The sequence below is a fragment of the Sinohyriopsis cumingii genome, chromosome 6 (genome assembly GCF_028554795.1).
Source record: "Sinohyriopsis cumingii isolate HCF-2022 chromosome 6, ASM2855479v2, whole genome shotgun sequence".
In the NCBI taxonomy this organism is placed as follows: Eukaryota; Metazoa; Mollusca; class Bivalvia; order Unionida; family Unionidae; genus Sinohyriopsis; species Sinohyriopsis cumingii.
In genome coordinates this window covers 52,690,698-52,715,792 of record NC_142966.1, presented here as the reverse complement: position 1 = coordinate 52,715,792, position 25,095 = coordinate 52,690,698, and the positions used below count along the sequence as shown (strand labels likewise).

Below are 25,095 nucleotides of genomic sequence, written 5' to 3'. Positions count from 1 at the left end.
AAAATATACACAATATTTTGTATTATTATCATCAAAAAGCGAACTATAATGAATATGACATTACACGGAGAAAATAATCAGTAAGTTTATATGAGCCAGGAAAAATGATAAGTTATCAGTTCAAGATTTTACAAGAGATTTGTTTCTCATTCCTTAATATATAAACTAGCTGAGATAATTTACTAAGTTAGGTAGATTCGAATATATCGTTTAATTTAGACGTTTATTCTTGTCGGTAGCTGTATTTGCTCGTCGCTTTCAAACCACTCAGCAATGTGTTTACTATAACGCTTTCCGTTACAATTAGTTCCTGCTGTGGGCGATTTATGTTTAGTTCTAATAATGCAAAATCAATATTCCGCTTATATTTGTTGCAAGCTATTTCTCTTCAAGATCAATTTTGGCTGACTTATTTCGATAATATTAGTTACGACGTACATATAATGATAAACTTGAAATAGTTATTACCATATTTTATCGCTAAATCCTTTTATAGTTTTATATCATAATCTACCAGATCGGATTTTTTCAAGAACATTTTATACACAAAAAGTAGCCAAGATACAAATATCTGCAAATAAATCGACTTAGGTAAAGATAAAATACACATCGAACTTAATTTTGGTGATTGTATTGCGTCTTTCTTGGTAGTGTAAGGACAACGGATCTCAATAGACACGAATCATACAAACTGTAATTTTACAGATGCAATATTGCGTATATAAACTGAATATTTATTTCATAATTTGGAAAGCTAGCAATATTGGTGTTGTTATCCTCCTCTTATTCCAACCATACACACATTACATATTGCGTCTAAGTACAGTGTAACTTCTACACAACATTTAAGTGACGTCATGTCTTACATTTAGCTATCTGTTAAACATGTACCAGCATTAAATTTGATTCAAGGTTACATATCTGCCTTGGGAAAACTTGCCTTTAATGAGTTGTATTAATATGAGTAACTAATAAAATGTTTCACCTTAATTAACTATGTCACCTCAATGACGCACGCTATAATCAACAGTTGTGGCAAGTAATGCAAAGTCGTAGAAACGGATAAGGTCAAGATAAGATTCATTTGGCACCGGTCACAAAATAGGCAGATTTTTAAACTAAAATATGCCATTTCAAACAGTACCGTAATTGCATCAGTTCTTTCTAAATATGCCAAAACGCGAGCTGCGAGACCGCAGTTTTATTTATTTGTATCTCAAAAAAAGTATCAAAGAAGCGATTTTGTTCAAGTTTTTGTTTTGGGGCGAGGTTTGGCGGAGACGGGGTTTACGACTTTAACTAATGTCTTCCATGAAAGGCAAGTGAATATTTCCACTATGTAATAAAACATTTTTAAGATAAATTACAAAGGTACTCTGACGTACTGTACTGATGTACTGTACATAAAATGTTACTTTATAATCAAGCCAAAGATACAGTTGGAGTATTGTAGTTTTTGTATAATAATTTATGATTTTTATCACTATAGGTTTGCATTAGGTCAGTGCATAGAGTGAATACACACGATGTAAGACGTATCAAATTTAAATTCCGGCTGTTTTGTAACATGTCATAATAATTGATTTATTAATAGATATATACAGTTGAACCTGAGTATAGAATTGGCTCCGAGGACTGGCTAGACATGGCCTTTGTGAACAGGTGACCTTTACAAAAAGGAGTACATAGCTCGGCAACCAGGAGAGATCAAAGAACTAAATTTGGACAAGGAATAACAATAAAAGAGATAAAGCAATATATACAATTCTGAGTAAAGATAATTGTTCACGATGATGATATATTTTATTAATGGACACAAATAAATATAATAAAATCACACCTATCCGATTCTGAGACATAAAAGATGCATCTATAAGCAGGAATCATTTGTATTTGCGACAATATAAGTGTGATAGCAAGCTACATTTAGCAAATGGCTGCCACGTAAAGGGCATTCATCTAACAAAGAGCGATGCACCCAAATATAAATTAGCAATTTGAACAGGTGACTTTCATATATATATATATATATATATAGAGAGAGAGAGAGAGAGAGAGAGAGAGAGGTCACTGTCATAGGTTTGACTTTAAGTCACCACTGACCAATGGTGATTCGGTAATTTTCTTTTGTTTCCTGAATAAAAATGTACCGATAAGGTTGCGATTGGTACAATGGCCGATTTGACATAGTGACTGAAATTATAAATGGTGTGCAACCTTGGTATACACTTGCAGGTAATTACTAGCTTTTGTACACATAGTTATCAATAAGTCATACACGTCATACATTGTGATGACATTCGTGCGACGACTTATGCAATTATAGGTAGAAAGGATGACACCCTGATTAAACCCGGTTTTCTCCTTCTCATAACCTGAAGATTGTAATTATCAGAATAGTTTGCTAATTAGAAACAGGTAAAATAGGTTCATCTGCCATATAATATATGTCTGCAAATAGACTATATATTTCCCTAATTGGTGTGAATTTCGCTCTCTATACTTTCCTCAAAATAGATGCATCACTTCACATATTCTTGTGTTCTGATTGGCTAATTACGGCACTTCATTTCAGGACAGTACGCATTCACCCCACCCCTTACTCCGAAAAATAAACATTGCTATGGCCAGTAAACTTGTTCTGGTGTGATATTATAGAAAATACTAAAGAGATTATTGCCTTCTCCATTCCAAATAGTTCTCCGACAATATTTTCTGGTCGGACTATAAAACAACAAGATATGCAGATATTTCCCTCTGAAGAAGTCTATAAAGAAATACAATAAGGGTTTAACATTCTACTATTTAGCTCAATATCTGATGGGACATCACTGATACATTTAAATTTGGCATTCCTAGAGCAAACCTTTAGGAGCATTTATATAAAATTATTTCACTTGAAGCTATAGAGAGAAAATCAGCTACAATGCTTATGAAATTTTGTTGCTGAATTTTTGAAGGATTGACTGTATTGTAAATTCCCATTTGTATTTATTTCAATGATGAAATGCTGAAAAATCGTCATGTTTGCAAAACCAAGAGTCATTTGCAAATAATTAAATTGTCTAACTGATTTAATTATAATTTTGAATATGGGAGCAGAATTCACTTTGCATTACTATTTTTTCGTACAAAATTACACTTCCTTGTTTCGAAGAGCTCTAATACCGTTTTCAGTATGTCTTAATATATTGTTGGACTTCTTTCCTTTTTATATATTCCCAGTTATGTTTAAATATACGCGGAGATAGATTTAATGCTTCCAAAACATACACTTATTACGTAATAGATGATTAAGACTTATTCGATGCATCAGTTGTAATGTACGGCGGCACTATTTATGCAAAGGACGCCAATCATAACAGCTACTAAAAAATGGTTTTCTTCTTTGTCTAACTCTTCTTTACCAAACACATTTAACACAAGACTACCCGAATCTTCCTTCCAATTGTTGTTGCTAATAATATACTTATGACACAAATCAGAGGCTCAAAGGCCAAGATGTGTTAATACCAAATACAATGAATTTCAAATCATGAATGCAGTTTAGATCAGTTTTATGGTGCTTCATATACTTTTCTGCATGTCACTCCCCTTTTTTAAGAACCATTTAGAAACAATTAAGATTGTTTTAAAAATATTTGTAAACCTTTCAAACTTTAATATATTTCTCTTGAACGCCGTCCAAGAAATCACGCGGGATTGATTTTATGCCTGACCTAAATACTGGGTCAGATCAGATTTTATTCATGTTTTAAATTCAAACATTATCCTCTTCCTGTTCTTCCCAACCATTCAAAGACAGTTATCAAAAGACTAAGAAATACTTACGAAAATTTGGAATGGAACGCTGCCAAGCTGTCGGTACAAAGTTAAAGGTATCATTTGGAAAATCGTGCATCTGTTTGAAACGCTTTATATGAGTTAAAAGGTGATGAGAATATTCATTAAACGTTTATATAATATTATATTTTTACTTTTGACCGGCTAAGAGAGTCTTTTCAATCGAAAAACATTTAGCAGCCACGATATTGTAATTTTAAACCAGCGCCGATGATATAAATCTTTCGTAAGATGGGTCCTGAGAAGACATTTTTTCGTTCACTGTTTTAAAGCCAGTGAAACTTCTGAGGAAATTAATAACTTCTGGCATGTACAGATTGAATATGACCATTTTGACTGACGGTACTCATCACAAGTGTTACATAAGAAACAGACTTACGATAAACGAATTGTATGTACATGTGATTCCCAAAAAACTACCGGTATACTTTCATACCCTTGCCATAGGCAAACATATCATTTTGGTATCATCCAATCGTCTTGTGTCCTTATGGCACAATTATGGTCATTAACGTAGTAAATAACGCACTGCAATTGTAAAATACGCATTTTTGTGGTTGCGTTAATAATGCCGTGACAGGTTGTGTAAAACAAGTTTGAAGGGATCCTGCATTAAATAAATTAAATCACATATGCGGACTATCTGAACCATATGTCGTAAATACCAGAATTAAACTGTGAGTGAACAATACAACATAACAGTTGTTTTAGTAGAAAAGAAAATACTTTAGTAACCTCAGATTTTACCAACGATATTTTCTAGTTTTAGTAGTTGAAGATGCATATTATTGGGATATTTTTTATATAAGAATTTATTTCACTTGAAGATGTGGAGGGAAATTCGGCTCCACAATATATTAATCATTTTTGGGTAATTTAATAACAAGTTCGTTTGTGAATATACGAAGAAAATGTAGACGCAGATTTATATTCGCAACTTCAGCTCAATGTCTCATGGTGCTTTTACAGGAATGGAAAAGTATGGTTCTGTTAAGACGGCAAATAGACATCAAAACAACACAATTTACTTGCTCCAGGCAAACAGGAATTACTCTCAAGATCGATCGGCAAACAGTTTACGTTGAGGCAATACATTATGTTCATAATGATAATACGGCTAATCTAATTAAAAGTGTTCTAATGGAGTGGAAATCCGGAATAATCCGTTTAACCAAAGAGCCACAGGGTAGTATTTATAATCATATTTCTGGCATTTGAAATTATTTGGACAGTTACTGTTACAACTCTATGGTCTTAAACAAGGGAACAAATAACGTAAAAGAATAGAGCGAAAACCAACACAGTAAACTTCAACAAATAATTTGTTTCCCAAGAATGTTAAGTGAAAAAGTTTAAAGTACTAATGTTATATCATAAGTCCAAATGTAGAAAGTTCCCACTGAACTCAAGTGATATTCCAAATAAATTATGATATTGAACATGTTGGTGTGACTAATTTTGAAAGTGCAAACGTACCAATGTCCTGGAGATGCGGCGATGTGCTAAAAGTCTTTTGATGTATCGCAATAATCTAACCCAAAATGTTATTCTCTGAATTCTCTATAATTCCAAATCTAATGTTCTAGTCAAAGAATAGTATTGACCACATTGTAATTACTGGGAATAATAATTTGAATAAATTAATCCACCCAAAGAAAAACTGAACACAACAATAAGACTGATTCTGCTTCAGGTGTTTCGTTAAGAATGAAGAACTATTCAAGAAAACAAGCCAATTGAAAGCTAAAACACAATAATAGAGCCAGGATGTAGATCAATATCCTCTCTAAAACAATCAAAGTTGTCAACAAATTTAGACATTTCCAATTAGAAAACTAATGTCCTCGATAACCTTTGAAATGAACACCTTTACCTCTATTAATAATAATCGGACTGTTCAATCTTTGATCTTTGAGAAATTTTAGCTATGCATCATGTGTTTTTCTGAATAAATGTCACTCCATCGATACACCATTAACTTGATTTTTATAATGGCCAGGTACAAAATACATATGTAAATAACATACGACCATTAGGAAAATCCAACAAATAATACAAATTATATATGCTTGTTAGTTGCTATTAAAGAAACGATAATGTATTAACTGTAAATGAAAACGACTAACCCCAATCTTGACTTTTCTTTATGTTGTCTTTAACTATACACCATGGTCCATGAACTTCGAACATCTTGCATGATCTCTAAATCGTCAAAATTTACAATATAACAATGTAAACTGTTGTAAAGAATTTTAACGGATTTCTTCTACAAACATATCTGCAGCATGAAGACGTTATGATTTTTCAATATTTTCTCTCTACTACCAAACTTTGAAATTAAGCAATCTAACATTTGCGTCCATTGTTACAATATGTTTTTATTAAAATGTTATCGTCATAACCTAAGTAACAGAAATAAGCAGCAACAATAAATTTTATAAAACCTAACACATAATTTAATACCAAGGTTATAAATTCAAAATATAAGGGGAAGTAACATTGTTATGAATAGAATCCAAAATAATCCTAAAATGATATATTCAAATGTACACGAATCAACTGTTTCGAATAAATCTCAAACCCTCGAATGTACTGGTCAGCCAACAGTTAAATCTATCACAAACTGCGTTGCCCAAAACTCCTTGGAATAATTCATAATAGTCTCATAAAATATTTTAGTTCCCTGAGTACTTTGTAATTCCAAAGAAAGGTCCAAACAAATGTTTCCTTTCAAATAATATCCTGACACAACAATAAATACGTCTTCAGACTGATTTTATAACAAAAACATAGAAAATAAAACTGACAAGATTGTCCAGATCTGCGTACTATCTACTTGATACTTTGTCAATACCCAACACCGTGAAACAATCAACTTGACCAAGTCCATCTTTTTGATAATAACTAAACACTTTTAAAACAAGTTTGACCTCACTGGCAAATGAATGAAAAGTTGATAAAAGGTTTTGTGATTAACATGCTACTAATGGTAATTATATCTACGTCAAAACCTATTTATATATCTTACACTTTCTACAATTTAAAAAGCTTTAACTATCATGTTATAAGATTGTACAAGAATTAGACATCTAATATCTTAACTATAGATGATCATTAGAATTTACAGTTATGAATATATATATATATATATATATATATATATATATATATATATATATATATATATATATATATATATATATATATATATTGATATGTTTAACACCTCCTGTCATTAAGAAAAGAAAGATGTATGCACTACAGATGTATTTTTCAATCTAACACACTTACCGTCATAAAGAAAAAAAAATTATGAAAAAAAGTTGTATTTATTGTTCAGCCAAACACACGTACCGTCATAAAGATAAAAAGATTCATACAATAAAGTTGCATTTTCCAATCAAACACACATATGATGATAACTAAATTACATAGGAAGTTGTCTTATAAAAAAACAAAAAAGTCAATACAAATTAAGGCAATGCAGAACTCGTGTATAGGTGAAAGTGCATCTGCGATCAGGATTTCTTTTCTCTTGATATGCTTAATGTCCGTGTTGTATTCACACTTGTCCGACAAACAAAACTGGTTTTTCTTGCTTAACAAACTGGTCAGATGCTCAGCAATTATAGAAACACTTTAGCAAAAGTTTCGATAATATGCAGCAGCACGCAAACGTCAAGCAGCTGCTTTTTACTAATAGGCAATGGGAATTCAGAGATGGCGTTAACCTTACCTTCTAATTTTACAATGTCCCACGATATGTCTTATGAACGTAACACAAGCACGACAAAACTCACATGTACTTATGGTAATTGTCAAATGTGCCTCACTCAATCAAACAAAGAATTTGCGGATTGGTTCTAGGTGATCTTTCCATGTGTCACTGTATATAATGACGTCATGGATCTACACATCACAGACATCTATACCACATGTTACCATGTTCATTAAACGCTGGAATATTGAGGAGAAAGTTTGCATACTCAATGGAACATCAGGATTTGCAAAGGCCGATACGTTCTTCTGCAACTACAAGATGCTTTTACACAGGTCCAACCTGGTAACATATTTTCCACTTCAAAATTTGTCAATATCGTCATTAACTCTTGGCGTTGGACACGAGCCTGTTTTAATGACACTGTTCACTTTTCTGTAGTCAGTTCACATACGGAAAGTATTTTCTGGTTTCGGCACAAAGATACACTGTGAACTCCAGCTACATTTACTTGGTTCAATAAAATAATTCTCCAACAAATATTCAATTTCCTTTTTCAGACATTTCTATTTGACGAATTCATCCTGTAACAATTAGTTTTAAGAAGCTAAGAATTTTAACATCAAAGTAGATTGTGTTTATTCGGGTTATACCATCTGTAAGCAAGTGTTTATACGTACATATTTGCTGCTTTAATTCATTTGTGTTTGTTTGTGATTGTAAATGTGAATGTTTATTTTCCAAAGTCTCTAATATTTCTGAATTTTGAAGGCTGGTTACATAAAAGTCACTTTTATCCGGTTGCACGACATCATTTAAAACTTCACTGTATGGGACGGGTACAACTAAATTAACTGAATGATTAATAGAACTATCTCTATAAACATACTCATTCATCATATTTGTGTTTCTAATATATTGCGGAGTTCTTCTTGTTTTTCTCCATACAGAAGTATTGATGATATAATTTAAGTTCCTTTCTTTTTAACTTGAGGTATGGGGAAGAGAGACAAAACTTTATCGCCAGGCCGAAAAGTTCTTTCCTTTATAGCTTAGCTATAACTTAATTTCATTTTTGAGTGAGTAGACTAAAGATTGTTCCCATTACTTCACAGAGATATAATCAAGATGAATAATTTCTGAATCCTCTTTGAAAAAGAAAGAAATTTCATGTTTAATGCTCCATAGACAATATCTCCAAAAATTAGTTCAAAAGAATTCAAACCAGCCATTTGATAAGTATGGCCTGATCTACAGCATTTGGAAACATAGTCAACATTCACAAGCGAAAGGGCAACCGTCAGTGCTGCGACAACTATAAAGGAAATTCCCTTCTGCAATGGCTGGCAAGATAATTTATCGTATTTTGCTCAATAGTCTTACTCATCATTTTGAGCATGGTCTGATCCCAGAAAGTCTATGTCGTTTCCGCGCAGGCTGTGGATCAATCGGCAAAGTAGTTGTTGCAGGACAACTCCAGGGGAAATGCCAGGAGAAACCCAGAGACATCAACATTTTCATCTAGGCTAAAGCCTGACCTTTTCAAAATGTAACGTGATAGCAGTGTCAGTCGAATAAAGGTACAGTTGACAAGGGTCAATAACGTTATTGGTAGGGAATTATTAACGTAACAATTCAATTTTACTTGTCACATATACATTAGTATTTGTTTCGAGATAAAGGGCAGCAGATGCTAAAACGATTTAAACTGCAATAGAAAAATCACACATGTAGAGTTTTTCAGCATTATTTGAAGTTTAATTATCATTGTTGTATCTTAAAAACAAATATAACAAGGGTAACTGAAATGCAACTAGACAAAAAAGCCAATGGGTAAGTTATAGGTACAGAGACCTACATCATAGTTTGTTTTAATGTCAAATTGAAATTGAAAATTAAAAACGTAATCTCATGAATGATAATGCTTATTACGATACCAAAGCACGACGAATAAAAAGCAAACAAAACACTATAATTTAATAATGATGTTTTTTCCTTTTATTTTATTTTAAAATCACTTGGATTTGAAAATGGTCAAGCGTATCAGTAGGATTATTTGTTTAAATTCTTGTCCTTTATTTGTTCGCATGACTTTAATGTATGCTGCAGAAAACGCACTGAAAACACTTTAATATTCATATAAAAGAAATGGACAACAATACATACAAAAGACACCACAAAAACAATGAAGCAAAATCTAACAAATAAAATGGATACATTGCAGACATTTTTTACACCTAGCCAATACGTCACCAGTTGACCTTCATGGTCCTAAAGAATCCTTAGGTCCAATTAGTATGACAACAATACTTACTTGATGAAAAATTGTGATGAATTGTAGCCGACGAAATGATGAACTGAATTTACCCGTGCGACAAAATACGTACATATGGTATAACGGTACCAATTGTGCAAGTCCAGGTGGGCGGAGCTTAAGGTGTATGGAACATTGTATTCAGAATTAAAGAACAACACTAGCTGTGATTAGTGCATTATGTAAGAGTTGTACTTTCTGTTTGGCTTAAAAAAATGTTGAGCCTCTTGGCAACATGTGAGTTTGTGTTAATTTCTATCTAGATCATATTTTGTATTTTTTATGATTTTTTTAAAATATGGTACACATGGCTGAAAATGTGCTTGTTGTGACTAGATAACTCTTACCCCTGTCTAGTTCCAGTAGAGTTATCTCTCTTAAATCAATGGAGTACATGGTTATGTCATTGTCAAATTGACAATCTAGCATTGTTCTATATGACAGTGTGTGACATGCATGCCCAAGTAGGACAGAAAGTATATTTATTTCACAAAACATTAGCATTGAGGTATATGGAAAAACAATTGGTACCGTGATACCATATAGCAGAGCTTGAACACGATTTAAAATTCGAACAATTGTCATCGTTAGCAAGTGTTCTATTATAAATTCATTTACAACAACCTGCGAAATAAATTCGTGCAAATAACATCATAAAATATATGTCAAATTTGAAAAAATATATTATTACCATGACAACCATGATAAATTTATAACTTAATACTACGGGGGAAAGACAAAATATAGCACGGTTTTAAAACCTTTCTCAACAATCAGAAATAACCATTAAAAGTCAGTTGGATGCATGAATCAAAAAGAGAAAAACCTTTAGAACTTCTTTTAGTAATTGTAGCTTTTTCAAATTAGCTACGTAATGAACAATAGAAAATTCCTGTAAGCACCATTCACTATAATGGATGATTGAAGCTGTATTTCTCTAAGGACCTATAACTCATGCTTCTATTTGGCGTTTTCATCTAATTTATTTCAGATAGTTCGGATATTTTGATGAATCATTCTGTGGAAGACAGCATTTAACGTAGCATTCTGGATTTGGAAAACAGTTGAATAATGATTTCATACTTTAAACAAATCCAGTTCTTATAGCAACGATTTAAATTCAGCGACGTTTCATCGATTTATACGGTTTTCAGAAGAAATGGACAAATGTTTTCTTGTAGTATTATAGAGAAATTTGGAAAACAAAAGTATATAAAAATTATGTGATACTTTCTCTTCGCTCTGTCATCCATTTTGAATCACCCATATTTCAAAAGATTCCAGAACGTACCACATTCGCCATTTAGTTATATTTTGTTTAATTGATCGAACATTAAAGTAATCAGAAGATATAAATAAATTACATTAAGATACACTAATATCAATGTATATTGATTTGGAAGAACATTAGATACTTAACTAATATTACCATAGGAATATTGAACTCTCGATTGCCTCTAGTGTTTGTTACTTTTTCTTCAATGTTCAAAACGATGAAAGAAAATAGAATAATTCAAACTTTGAAAGTAGTTAAAACATCTTTCTTTCCTTTAGTTGCTACATAAGCATACCTTGTATTGACAAATACTAATTTTGCAATCTAAATTAAATGAAAACCGCTGTACAAAATAATATCAGTAACCTGAAAGTCGTTCATCCCATTGTACCGAATTTATATTCAAAAGATAATGGATGGTCTAGTGATAGCAGGTGCAAATGAATGTTGCAACATTCAATACAGTCAAAAGATGGCTTTCCGCTGTTACTTTCTCAATGTTTGCTACTCTATCTGCATTGTCGCTTGACAACTTAATCTGAATAAGTTGTTAGATCTCATACGTTATATTAAAAAGTGCGACAATACAATTATGAAAAATAACAAAAAAGAAAAAGTACCATAACTAGTAAATAATGTGCAATGAGATTTCTCAACCTTAATTTCTTATTATGTGTCCTGAGATCGCGCAAAATAACTTTTCGCAAAACGGATCAAATCACATTGTATAAAGGCATCAAGTTCGGCTCTCAAAACACTATTTAGACATTCCTGCACGTAAGCTTCCTGGATTACATTATAATACACGCTATTGAGGAAAGACTTTAGTATGAAAAGCTTCATTTTCACAAAAATATGTATTACTGCTGCATAAATCTCGACCAATATAAACAGAAACGCACTTGCCTTTCCTCTTCTATGTGGGCTACTACATGGTTTGACAACACTTATGCCAATGAATGCCGCCCTCGGTTAACGAATCATAATTTTACAGGATATATTCCTTATGGTTACTTTCATTTTTCTAGTTATCTTTTTATTTTGAACAGGAAATTAATTGTCCTGTACCATCTAACAATATGTTAAAATGAACAAGATATTTTTTTCTAACGCCATCGCTCTCTATATTCAAGTTGCATTTATCCAATGTTCACACGAGTTCATATAGGTGAGCATGAACATGATGAAAAATTTCGCAACTTTGCATAGCGAGCAAAAAGCAAGCAAATGTCCATTCGAACCATATGCTAACAAGTATTGCAAATAGCACTATCAAACAAATGCGTAGTCTGAGGAACATTTCAAAACACTAATACCTTATTACTAACAGGCAAAAAGACAATAGAAAATAGTTATGTTTTCAACTATTCTCAAGATAGTATCAGACACAGCTGCCACTTTCACTGTTGCATCAATAACGATAATAACTTGTATATATTCATTGGAGTATTCGAACAATTAGCACAATCAAGAATAGAAACACAATGTGAACACAATTCGTTTCTTTGGATCAATGAGGCTCTATTTCTCTAAGACCCTATATTTCTAAACATTGGATTCTTCGCTTCATACCCATTAAAGTAAATTCGGAAATATATACAAATCACGTTCAAAAGACACAAATAAAGTCTCATTCAGGCCGTATGAAACAAATGAATGATGGTTTTTTATTTTAAAGAAGTTCATTACTATAACAATGAAATTAATTAAGCCACACACTTATGAATAAGTACTAGAATGCCTACTACTTATATGATCTCCACAACATATCTCATTAAACACATATATTGCCTTTGAGATCCCAAAGAAATGTATCAATGGCTAATGGTTTTCTTTGTCTGTCAAATAAAATGCCAAAATCTAGCAGGAAATGTTTATTACACTTACAAAAAACACATCCGCGTATTTCCAAAACAATGTAAAATTTAAATATTAAGGCAATCAAAAACATTTATGAGTAAGGTTTTAGAGGATCACAAGGTTTCTGCATGCGAGATGAATGGTCGTTTCAGCCTGAACATGGTGATACAATCATGACAAGATGTTATACGGTAACGAACAAACTGATGATCCCATTAGTGAAACCACAACAGATTGGTGCAAAGTAAACAATGATAGATAAATCTATTAATCAAACAAGTCCAGGTTATCTTGCGGTAAGAAACAATGCCATAAACCCATTACTGAATCTACCACAGATCTGTGTCAAATAAACAATGATCCTTAAACCCGTTACTCAAACTAGTACATGCTTGTTCTGGTTAAAGAACGATCCAATAATCCTATTGTTGACACAAACCGCTCGCTCTTCGATAACGAATGATCATATAAGTCCATTACTGAAACAAATACAGTTTGTTGCTGAATAAATGATGAGCACAAAAAGGCCATTACAGAAAACACTAGTGGTTATTGTTTTACTTTTAGTTTGTTTCATATTTTTTGCTCTCGCATGAAGAATTCTATACTTCTTTCATTGTGTTACACAGTATATGCAAACTAAGTTTACAACAGACAATAATTATCTACGCAAATTTGGGCTTAACACTGTTCACAAAGGACTGACTTTCTGATTATGTTATAACACTGAAATTGAATCGCAAAGTCTCCTTGTAGAGGAATTAGATTGGGCTTTTGCCTGATAAGATTCTGCTATACCAATTTTTTTTTGTTTCTCGTCGTAAAGACTTGGGATATAAAAAACACAATGCCGAAAAATATTTGCAACTAGTTTCGCATTTATGCTTCTTCAGGGACGAAATGTTTTGAAAGAAAACGAATGACGTCTTTTATTTTAAAATAACAATTACGTCATTACGTAAAGTCATAAATGATATACATCGTCATAACCATTATTTATATATATATATATATATATATATATATATATATATATATATATATATATATATATATATATATATATATATATATATATATATATATATACATATATTGATATGACGGGACCTAAAAGATACATGAGTCTCTAATGAAACCTAAATCAGCAAAATAGAATAAGATAGAGACAAACATTCATACATATAATTATATTGTTATAAAGGATATACAATATATCAATTTTAAAAAATATACAATTTTTTATAGTGCATTGGCATTAAGGCCATTAGGATACAAAGTATCTAACTTATGAATCCAATATTTTTTTATGAGTCTATTCATGTCACTATGTACAATATCTATTGACATGAAAGAAAAATCGAGTAGAGTGTGATTATTGGTGTTGAAGTGTGCTGAAATATTAGAGGAAATCTGAGGATCTCTACATTTTTTATATATAAAAGCGATGATTATTCATTCTCTTACAAATACGTTGAAGTGTTTGTCCAACATATTGCATGCTACATTTTGTACAGGTTATCATATAAATAATATTAGTTAGTGTTATCAAGAAAATAAATTAATAAGAAAAATGTGTTAATTCTTTTTAGGTGCTAACAATATAACAATGATTGAGTGAAATATAACCAGTCTTGTGTAAAGTTGTTATTGTAGGGTTTAACGCTATTTTTCAGCACACGATAGGCTATGCATGGCGGCCAGTGTTAATGGTGGAGGAAGAAACGGGGAAACCCCAAAAGAACCACCGACCCACGAGAAGCTACTGGCAAACTTTCTCACATACCCACATTGGCCTTGTGTAAAGTACATGTGCCAAACGGTGAATGATGCGTAAATGAAAATCTAATGTTATCAGTATATCTGAATAAATATCAATATTCGCGATGGCGGATAACCATGACTTTTGGTTTTTGTTAACGACTAATCAGGCCAATTTCCGTTTATTTTTTACTGTCTGCACTACACTGGTTAGAAGATGCCGCTTGGGTAAGCTGTATCAACAAAGTATGTACGGCAGTTCGGAGATTTACGCTGATCACGGTTCTGCATGTTTTCTACAATTCTCATGAGTTCAAAGTTTATAGCGCCAAAATGCATGAAACTGTTCTAGATGGAGCGTTCCTGTGCGAGATCTTCCGCAGCTACAGTTTCGATGTTGAAGTGTTCCAAGGATGAGTTGAAGTTCTAACTGAAGTATTTATTCTAACCATTCTGATATCGCCATTTCAGAAGATTTACTTTAGTAGTCGCTCTGAAGATATCGTGGCGATGTGATCTGATCATCTTATGTTTTAGTGTGGAAGCTTGAGATCACCGTACATGTGATAACTTCCGTTTGTGAGGCTTTGTCCTCCCGTCTTATCCGTATTAATTTACACAAGCTTTCATTGTAAACATAAAACACCTTCTGGGCATGGCGACAGTACACTTTCCAGCATTTGCATACAAGATAGCTTTAAAGTCTTTTAGGTTTTTTTTAAATTTGATACTTCTGCGCCCCACATATTGGCGTGTCATCTGTCTATAAAAGCACACTTGCTTTAGCAATTATATCACTGATTTCATCATTCATGTGAACTGAAAGTGACAGTGTGCTGTCAAGATAGATGAACTTGTCAACTGCCAGAATAGTTTGGTCATTTAAATGATAGTGGGTTCGATGTTTGATTTTGCTGATGCAATTAAGTGCAACTCCTCTCTTTTGATACTGATTGTAGAGAGAATATTGTCACAAGCTGAAGGAAAATGATACATATTCTCAGGTCACAATAAAATCTGACTTGTAGTAAATAGTCATTAATAAAAACAAGGATACGAAAAGTCACTTACTGTAACTTTGTATTCGCCTCTAGTATCTTCAGATTGAAGAGCTTGATGCCAAGGCAGTACCTAATACATTACTAGTGTTATTAAGGCATCAATACGTATGGCGCAAAATATCATGCTGAAGAGGGTTGATGCTAATATACGGTTTGACTAAATTTGTGACTGGTAATGGCTCAGATGACTCGCATATGTTCACGTAATGAAAGAACATATTCATGTAATTGCTAAACCCTCATGGTGAATTTCTCAAGGCAACCAAATTTGTTCGTAATCTTGTCAGGTTGATGAATGGTGGATACAGCTTACAGTTCATTTCATGTCATTTTTTTATGTTGAAGAGCTGCAAACACAATGCTCGTATTCCCTTGTCCATTCTTGAAGCCACACTTCCTCCGATGTTATACAATATAGAGAGGTATGGAGATGATCCCGTAAGCAATGGATGCCCGCAACTGAGCTCTTGCTATCTGCTTTCAATGCAAAATTGAGCATAGCTGCTGCTCCACCCGATCCACCGGAAATGACTTTCCAGAGAGAGCCAGGTTTTAATAACGTCTATATTTACTTACAATAGCAGGTGTAACCTGACCAGACCTGTCGCTTAAATATACAGTTTAGAGTGAAACCACTTGACATAAGACGATGTCAGCTATTTGCTGTATATCAACAAAATGAAAATAACTATTTTTTCCATATTCCACTGAGCAATGGCTGTTTTCCAGATTTATATCCAATACCACGTTTTGTTTTTAAATTTTATTTTGAATTCTTAAATCTTGCATGGTCTTTGTCGAATCTTGCAATTTCCTACTGATTATTAAAAGGAAGGAAAGAACGTGAAAAATAACTACTGAATAGCAGGGACATTTTATATTACACCTAGCGGCTTTTGTAATATCCCCAATCAGCATTTAATGGGTACGTTAAAATCAAATACGATCTGGTATAAATTTCGTTATTAATACTGCAGTTAAGTCATCCTTTCTTTGTAGTTTACTGATAAAAGTAGCATCATATATTGTATAATGGCAACATAATTTACACTGAAAGCTTAGAATGAAGGCTTATACACGTGGCCGAGAATGCAATTAAATCGCCTTATGCTCTCGGTTCTTGAATTAATTTTCAAATTTAGAAAATTATTAAAATTTTCAAAAGAATGAACCATATTATATATGTTGACGTTAATGTTAATACGTAGTATATATGTACCTTCGAGTAGGCATCATTTACTTTGATACATTTGATTTACTAGAATTGATCATGAACAGTAATATATTTACACACGATCATTAATTATTAATGGTAACATTGATCATGACGGGTATTAATCAATGCATTGAAAACACCATATTGCCCCTTTTAAAGGCTTCATTTTGTTATAAATGGCATGATTTATGGCTCAGTTACAGGCAGATATCGTAAAAATGTTAATGGTGATACCACTTAGTTCATGTTACATTTTTCAAGCTCTCAGTAAAGATTAATGTTATCATACAGGAATTACTAACTATTATTCAAAGTGGCTTGCTTCACTCAGTATCTGATCAGTAATATTCGGTGCAATGCAGGCACAATATGGATATTTTAAAATCGTTGGACCAAATGGATTAGTATAATAAAGAATTTTAGTTAATTATGCACCTGAAGGATAGATTTAGTATATTACCATGCCAAACAAAAGCATTATATCCATCGACGCATCTACAATCTGTCTGAAACATATGTTGCAAACAAAATAATATTCTAGTTGTGGCAATTAGGTATACAATGATTGCAGAAATGTGAAACAGCATGGCAGAGCATGGCAGCAGATATTCCCTATTGGTTACTGTTAACTAACATATTCGATTCACTTGCGACTGAAGCTCATTGGGAAGGAATGGCTGATAATGGAAAACTTAGTAAACACAAACAGTGGAAAAACGAATAACGATTTATAATCCAGTCTTTGGTTGAACTGACGGATTAAGAACAATCTAGAACTTGATACAGATGAATCATCCATATTATACGTCGATCCATCAGACGCATTGTCAAGGTGCATATTTATGACTCTCAGATAGCTATTTTCCCTAACATAAAGAGTGCGCAGTTTTATAGTTATGATATAGCAACACGTCAACACATCTGTTAAATAATTTTAATTTGTATTGTTTATTAAGGTTTTTAAATTTCAATTTCATTATATGCTTCGGATAATTATATTTTGGAATTGACCTGATTCAAGGACAATGGTTCACCACATTTTATACTAAAATTGCATCCAATATCTTAAAAACGTTCTTAAATGTTATTTCCCATTAGGTAATAGGCGTGTTTTAAAAAATGTTAATATGTGTGTAATTTGGGTTTTTACCGTAACCTTAACAATGTTTAAGTCACATCGCTACGATGTCTGCAGTGTGGCACTTTATAGCAATGTTTAGCGCTGAGGCATCATGCCGCAGACACGTAACAATTTGTCCCACCAAGTCACATTATCCTGACACCAGAAAAACCAGTCCTAACACAAACTTTTGAATGCTGAGCGCCTAGCGAGGCAGTATTTAGTACCATTTTTATCATTCTTTGGTCAGGCTCGACTGGGGTACGAATCAGAGATCTTCCCGCATCCAAAGAGGACACTTCAACCACTTTGCCACCGGAGCAATACAGAAAAGAGGTCAGGTAGAGGACAATATAATCTTGTTTTTTTGTGAAATTTTTCATTCGTGCTATAATATCGTAGCAGAATCAATTTTATTATTGTAATATCTAGTAGTACACTTGGGTTGAAGTTTTAATTCTTGAAAATATTTATTCACCAGAACTACAAAGTGCTCATCAAAAATAATATTCTTTCAAACAGAAACATGAATTTATATTGAAATGATAAATAAGAATATATTCATGGATTGTATTATTGTTATCCAGCAAAAGACTGTTGGCACATTATTGCTACACGGGGCACCATAGGCACATCCACATTTCCAGCGTCGGATTTATTTTAGATTACCACTAGCGTTCATTCAGAACTTTAACTATTAGAAAGTATGTAATAAAACCAGGATTATTTGGTATTTAATTAGTATTGCTGTAAGTTCTCTTTAATGTTTTCACTATGCATTGTATTTCAAGAAATTATTTGTTGAGTTTTACAAAACTTGTTGGTTCTTACACTTTCATTACTTATTTTAAGACTACGAAGTCGTAATGGAAAATTGTGGACTCTTCCGGGTTAAGAATTTATCTGACATATTTCATAAAACTTTGTTTTTAATACTGAAATTCATTTCGATTTGTATAATTTTCTAAGTACCAAGTCTTATTTCACATTTTAGAAAATTGTAGCGAAACCATCAAGGTTTCACAATATCATCCTAACTGGAGAAATGTTTTTCAAATCCTACCCAGGAAAGGTCAGACTTCTTGAAAAGGGTTGAGTTGCTCCAGCTTGACATCTTTCTGAAGCAAAGGCTTCTTTAACAAAACAGTAAGTAAAATATTGTAAAACATTTTGGCGGAAAAAAATATTTTGGATTATTATGGATTAAAGATTTTATAATTCGATTAGTCAAATATGTGACGGGCGGTGCTTAGCCAATAAAGATTGTCAAGATTATAAAATTCTCAGACAACTCATATTCCTTGAAGAATTCAAGAATCGCGTCCATAGTGACTTTAAGTCTTTCCTTGATGAGCCCAAGGACGAAACTTTAGAGAATGTTGCTCACGAGTATTCTTTAGGTCATAAAATGATTTTCTGCTAATCATATCCATACTGAAATTTTAACGGACAAAGAAGCTTCCCAGGGTTTTTTGTTATCATGGACCTCGACATTTTCTGAGAAGTAGTTTTTTTTAATGAGTTTTCTTACTCAGTGAGTAGAGTGAGGCACTGTTTATGTTCCTCTCAATTGTACATTTTTAATCAGAGTTTGTCTCATGATCCGTTACAATCTGAACTTTGTCGCCCATTCCGTCCTTACCCATCCAAGGTGTTCATTTATTTCTTTAAAAAATGACCAAATGACCTAGCTGGAGATAAGGATGTGTCAATGCAGTTGTAGTTGTCAAGCCTTGTTTGGATCAGAAAGTCGATTCTATTGAAAACAAAATTCGTTTTATACCCAGCTTGTGTAGTGACTAGAACTAGGCCAAGAAAGCAACTGAGAATGATGCTGATCGTGAAGAATAAGTTACCTTACACATGTATTGATCAGTCTTTTGATGAGGTCACGTTTGCACCTTGTTTGGAGCAAGCAAATGGTATTGATAACAGTAATCTTTATACTACTCATTCTCTTTATTCTAATCAGGTAACAAACGACAATCACTTCTTGTCCAACATGAAACGTTCCTCGGAGCTCCTGTTCGTTTCAGAGGGCTACTTGCGAAACTGAAGCCACAGATGTAGAAGTTTGTTATTTGCGTTAAATATGAGGTCCTTTTGAGAACACTGAGGCCATCTCAGGTACCTACTGGTGACGTGTGGACGGTGAACGATCAGATTGTAGTTATAAGGTTATTTAAACAGGATGTTTTTGTCTAGCCCATATAATGCCTTTGGCTGGTCGTTTAGGGATCAGTAAGTCTTATCCAACGATCTGGAGTCGCTCTTGTTGGTCAGAAAATGTTTGTAAATGCTGTAAATCTTGTTACACATCTCAAACGGTTGGAAAAAACCAATCAGAAAATACCTAAGACTCATCTGCAACCTATACCTGCATTTGATGAACCAGTGGTAGACTGTATCGGCTCTTCCCTAAAACAAAGTCAGACAAACATTAATTGCTGACCATAATGAGTGCGTCAACATCGTTTGGTATCCAGCCAGGATGTCATATCAATCTAAATTGTTCCTGCACCTCCATCCAGTTTTTATTCATTTGTTTCAAAGTCCTCTATTTTCTTTCTGTTTTCTTTATTTAATCTATGTTTATCCCAGTTATCTTTAATCTTTTCATCTCTTCTTCCATCACGTTTCTCATCATTTCTTCTCCTTTCTTTAATTGATCTAGCCACACACTTTACAAAAGACCACTCAAATGAATTTCATTATTTCTTGCAAAAAGCACATCATTTTGATTACATTATTAAGGGCCTGCTTCAACCAGTGATCAATCGTTTCAGTAACTGTCCTAGAAACAGATGATCTTCTGTCATCGATTGATGTTCAGCGGGAATGGTAAAAGTTTTCACTTAAGTGTGTCGTATCAGATGCTTGGCTGTAGTCCTGCTCAGAGCGTGACCGGTATCGTCTCCCACTATAGGTAACACTTCCATACGTTGAAAGTGGAGTCTGTCTTCTTGAATGACTGTTTTGTAATAGGCAGAGTCAGCTATTAAATGGAAATCGTCACTGCTACAATTCTGTCTCAGGCGGACATACACTCCTCTCAACAAACACTTCTATTGCAAACACATGCCTAAATGCAAAAGATCCATCAGTTCTAAGTTTTTGTTGTGTCTCTCGCTTTTGTTTCGTCGATCGTTGAATCCCACGTTGCGGTTTGTTTCTTTATCTTGAATCAAATCGATATCGTTGAATTTTCCTGTTGTGCTAGGTTTTCATACCAAGCAAGCATCCAGATAAGTGTTCTTGACTTCTTTTCTGTACGTCAAGAGATTTTAAAGGTACGCTCAATAAGATTAAGTGTCCATGTTGCAACTGACCACTTTGTTATTCAAGTGCAAATCCACTCCACTGAACAAGGAATGCATGAAAGTGTTGACGGGGTCTACTTTATATTCATGCTTCATATCGGGACCATCCATCGATGTGTCGATCACTTGTACTCTCAAGTACAAGTAACTGCTATTCAGATCAATGTAATCTTCGAGCTGTTCTTTGTTTTCAAACTCGATTGGAGCTGATCCTGAATCTTTGACAGAGGAGACGTGATGAAACTCTATAAATTGGGATTCTTTCATCGTCATCGTGGTAGGTGGCATGGCAAACATATCCAGTTCTGATTTGGGACAGGCACAAGACTCTCGGTGAATCATGTTTTCTCTGTGTGTGTGTTTTAAAAAAAATCAAAAACTTCTAAGTCTCAAGCAGGTTTTCTTTTCTTAGTCTTTCTAGCTCAAGGGGTATAAAGTCCGCTGAACTGGTGTCTTCGTCATCTTTTTCCGCCTTGTCCTTGCTGTGGCAACAGGGAAGCAGGAATTACCGACGCGGCAGCGTCTAAGGCATTTAAAGGAGTTTCTAGTCGTCCCAAAATTTCTTTGACGGTTTGAATCAATATAGTTTTGTCTGCCCTCAAGAAACCTTATTTGGGGATATGTTTGTCGATGATGACGTTTTGAAGAAATTCTTTTCCTTGCGTCAACCCGTTATCTTTCAAGAAATTTTTGCGAAATTTTCGCCTTGCGTCAATGCTATATTTTTCAATGCGTGCAATCCTTGTGTCATCATCAGGATGAGATGGATCATAGTAAATGCTAGCTAACACCTTTTCCATTTTTAATCAGTCACTCACTCTTCACTGATCCTGCTTTTGATGGAGCGAGATAGTGGTTTGGAAACGGCTTTACGTGTCGGACGTGCCATGGGAGTAGAAGTCGAAGGTAGTGGTGGCGGTGGTGGTGGTGGTAATGGGACTGTTTTTCTTTTCTTTTCTTTTTTCATTTCTGGTTTTCCTTCTTTCTCTTTCACGTCTGACGAAGGAGGAGATGACAACATCTTTTTAACCCAAGCTTTAAGTTCTTCTCGTTGGGGAGTGGGGAAGGGTTTAACAAGGACGTAGAAGTCATACTAGGAATGTGAGCCGCTGAAGGTGTTTGAAAGACTTATCGTGCCTCTTTTTCCTCAAACATTCGTGCCGCTGCGTCTGTCTTCACCGCTGGTGGTGGTGGTCATGTACGTCTCATCAGAGCTTTAAAATCATTCAGAGTTGACAGAGTTGCTTCGTCCAAAGATTTCTGGTGAACGAGTTGCAGTCGTTGCAATAGTTGACCATACGTTTGCGATTTTTCCATTTCGGAGAAATCGTTGCGATCCATCAACGATTGCGATTTGTGTTGTTACTGGGACATCTCAGTCAAATGAAGGCTGGTGGGCAAATGCAGTGTCTGTTGTTCTTGCCAATGATGGAATTCCATACATCATTCATAGGGCACAAAAGTCAGTTTTCGTCCTTCCATCAGATTCCAAGTTCACGTCTGAGATCTTTTAACTCCAGAGGTCCCTTTTATCTTCTTGTCCCTTTTAACTTGGAGTTGTGGCGGCTAAAACATTTCTCACGAGTCCCAATGTAGGTCCTATTATTGCTTTGGTATGAAGTCCTAACAGATTTAGAAATCCAACGCTTTGCACCAACATCTTTTTCTTTTGATGAATGGGTATTTTCTTTAGGAATAATTTGGCGAAAAACGTGTCAATGTACCATTGATTGGCTAAACGAGGAGGAAGTCGTTTCCTTTTCTTTCTTTTAGTGGTATAAGAGGAATTTTTTCTGGGGGTGATAGCTTTGTTAGTTGGATCCGGGACACACACCAAAAATACACTGACTTAAATGACTTGGCACACGCCCTTTTACAATTTATTTGGACTATCGTTTCTCAAAAAGGTGAAGATGTGTTTTCCAAAATCGCCAAAGAATCCTCCCGTTTGGTTGCTTCTCTTTCGATTTGGATGAATGTGTCTTTTCAGAGGGTGTCGCAATGCTTGGCTAAGCGATATTTTAGATGACGAGAAGACTGTCCTTTTCTTTTTCCTTTTCCATTTTGGACAGAAGAACGACGATGGTGACGTGTACACTTCTTTGTGGGGGCATCTTTGGGCATTAAGGAGTACACACAAACTTGCACTGAAGTCCATGGCTTGACAGACGTCCTTTTTTATTTTTACACATGTTTTTGCTCAAGGTGTTGCTTAATCTTATTTACGAAATGTTCTATGCCAAACAATCCTCACTTTTGCCGGTTTTTCCTACTCATCGTACAGTATGGTCTTTTCTTGGTGTGACGCCGATGCTTAGCTAACTGTATGTTTGGATGACGAGTCTGTCCTTGACTTTTTCCTTTTCCTCTTTGGACAGAAGAAAGACGATTGAGACGGTGTGCACTTCTTAGATAGTGCATCTTTGTGTGTTCAGGAGCACAAAATACTGATCCCGATTCTTTTCAGCATGCCTATTTTATAATGGAATGCATCGCCACTGATTGTTTTAAAGTCGTTTTAACTTTATGACAGGCATTAAGCGTCGTGGAGGGGTTCACAAAGGTCTAAATCGGGACAGTTCTTGGGTGGACAAATGCAGTAAACTCTGTAACATTCAAAATCTCTCTTGGACTTTCATTTTGGGTGCAGGTACATTGTGACAAGCTGCCACTGCAGTTAAAAAGGAGGAGGGTATTTCCGCTGCAGAAATGCTTGGAGACGTGGGATTCCATTGTTTCATCAAATGAGGAAGAAAGGGTGTCAAGTTGGGTTTGGCAGTCATCACCAACACCGAAGAAGTGGAATAACCTAAGGTTACTGGAGAAGTGGTCACCGTTGCTGCAGGGCGTGGTTTGTAAATGTAAGGTTGCGTCCTGGCCAAAGTACCTTTGTTGCGATTAGAAGCTATTTTCTGGGAGCCGTTGGGGGGACTTTTCTTTTTCTGGGGCTGTGACCTGGTGTCGACACTTCTACTCTTTCTCTTCTTTTAGGTCCGTTTGGCTATTTTGGGAATGGCATTTTTCTTGGGGAAGACTTTGAGGGCATTATGATCCTTTTTTAAGAGGCAGCTAATGACACCTCCTATAGAATCGTAACCTCCAGGTTTCAAAATGATTTGCTTTTCGGTTTGTGTGTCGATGCGGAGATCGGCTAGTTAAGTCAAGGCTACTTTGTAACTGTAAAAGAAGCGTTTGGTTTGATGAGTAATGTGAATGATGCCTTGCATTAATTGACGTGCTGTCACCGTAAACCATCGTAAGACGTCTTTGAAGCTGACTTCTAAGACACGAGGACATATGTGTGGATATGTTTCCGTACAAGGCACGAATCAAATTGACCGGAAGATGAGACTGCATGGACGTCATTTTCACGCTCCGAACTGGCACGATGTAAGTGTTCTTCAACGCCTTTGAAAAAGCAGGAAGAGAGAGCAGAGACAGTAGAGTCTTTATACTTTTTTCAGGACACGTTTATCTCGCGTTAAAATGGAATAAAACGAAAGACAAAAATACATAAAAGTCAAATGGTTAAGTACAACGACAAAATACACATCAAACAATAAAAATGGAGTATAAACAAGTCACTATACAACATGTTTTTGGTAA

The 25,095-nt window shown here is 34.3% G+C and overlaps 1 protein-coding gene across 1 annotated transcript in view; it reads left to right on the top strand.

The window, feature by feature from the left end:
• Positions 1–25,095, top strand: part of LOC149796938 (uncharacterized) — a 44,566-nt gene that overhangs the window by 6,649 nt on the left and 12,822 nt on the right. Inside the window, exon 2 of the mRNA XM_089960665.1 lies at positions 16,179–16,271. Coding sequence (XP_089816791.1) covers positions 16,179–16,271 — 93 coding nt within the window. The remainder of the gene's footprint in view (positions 1–16,178; positions 16,272–25,095) is intronic.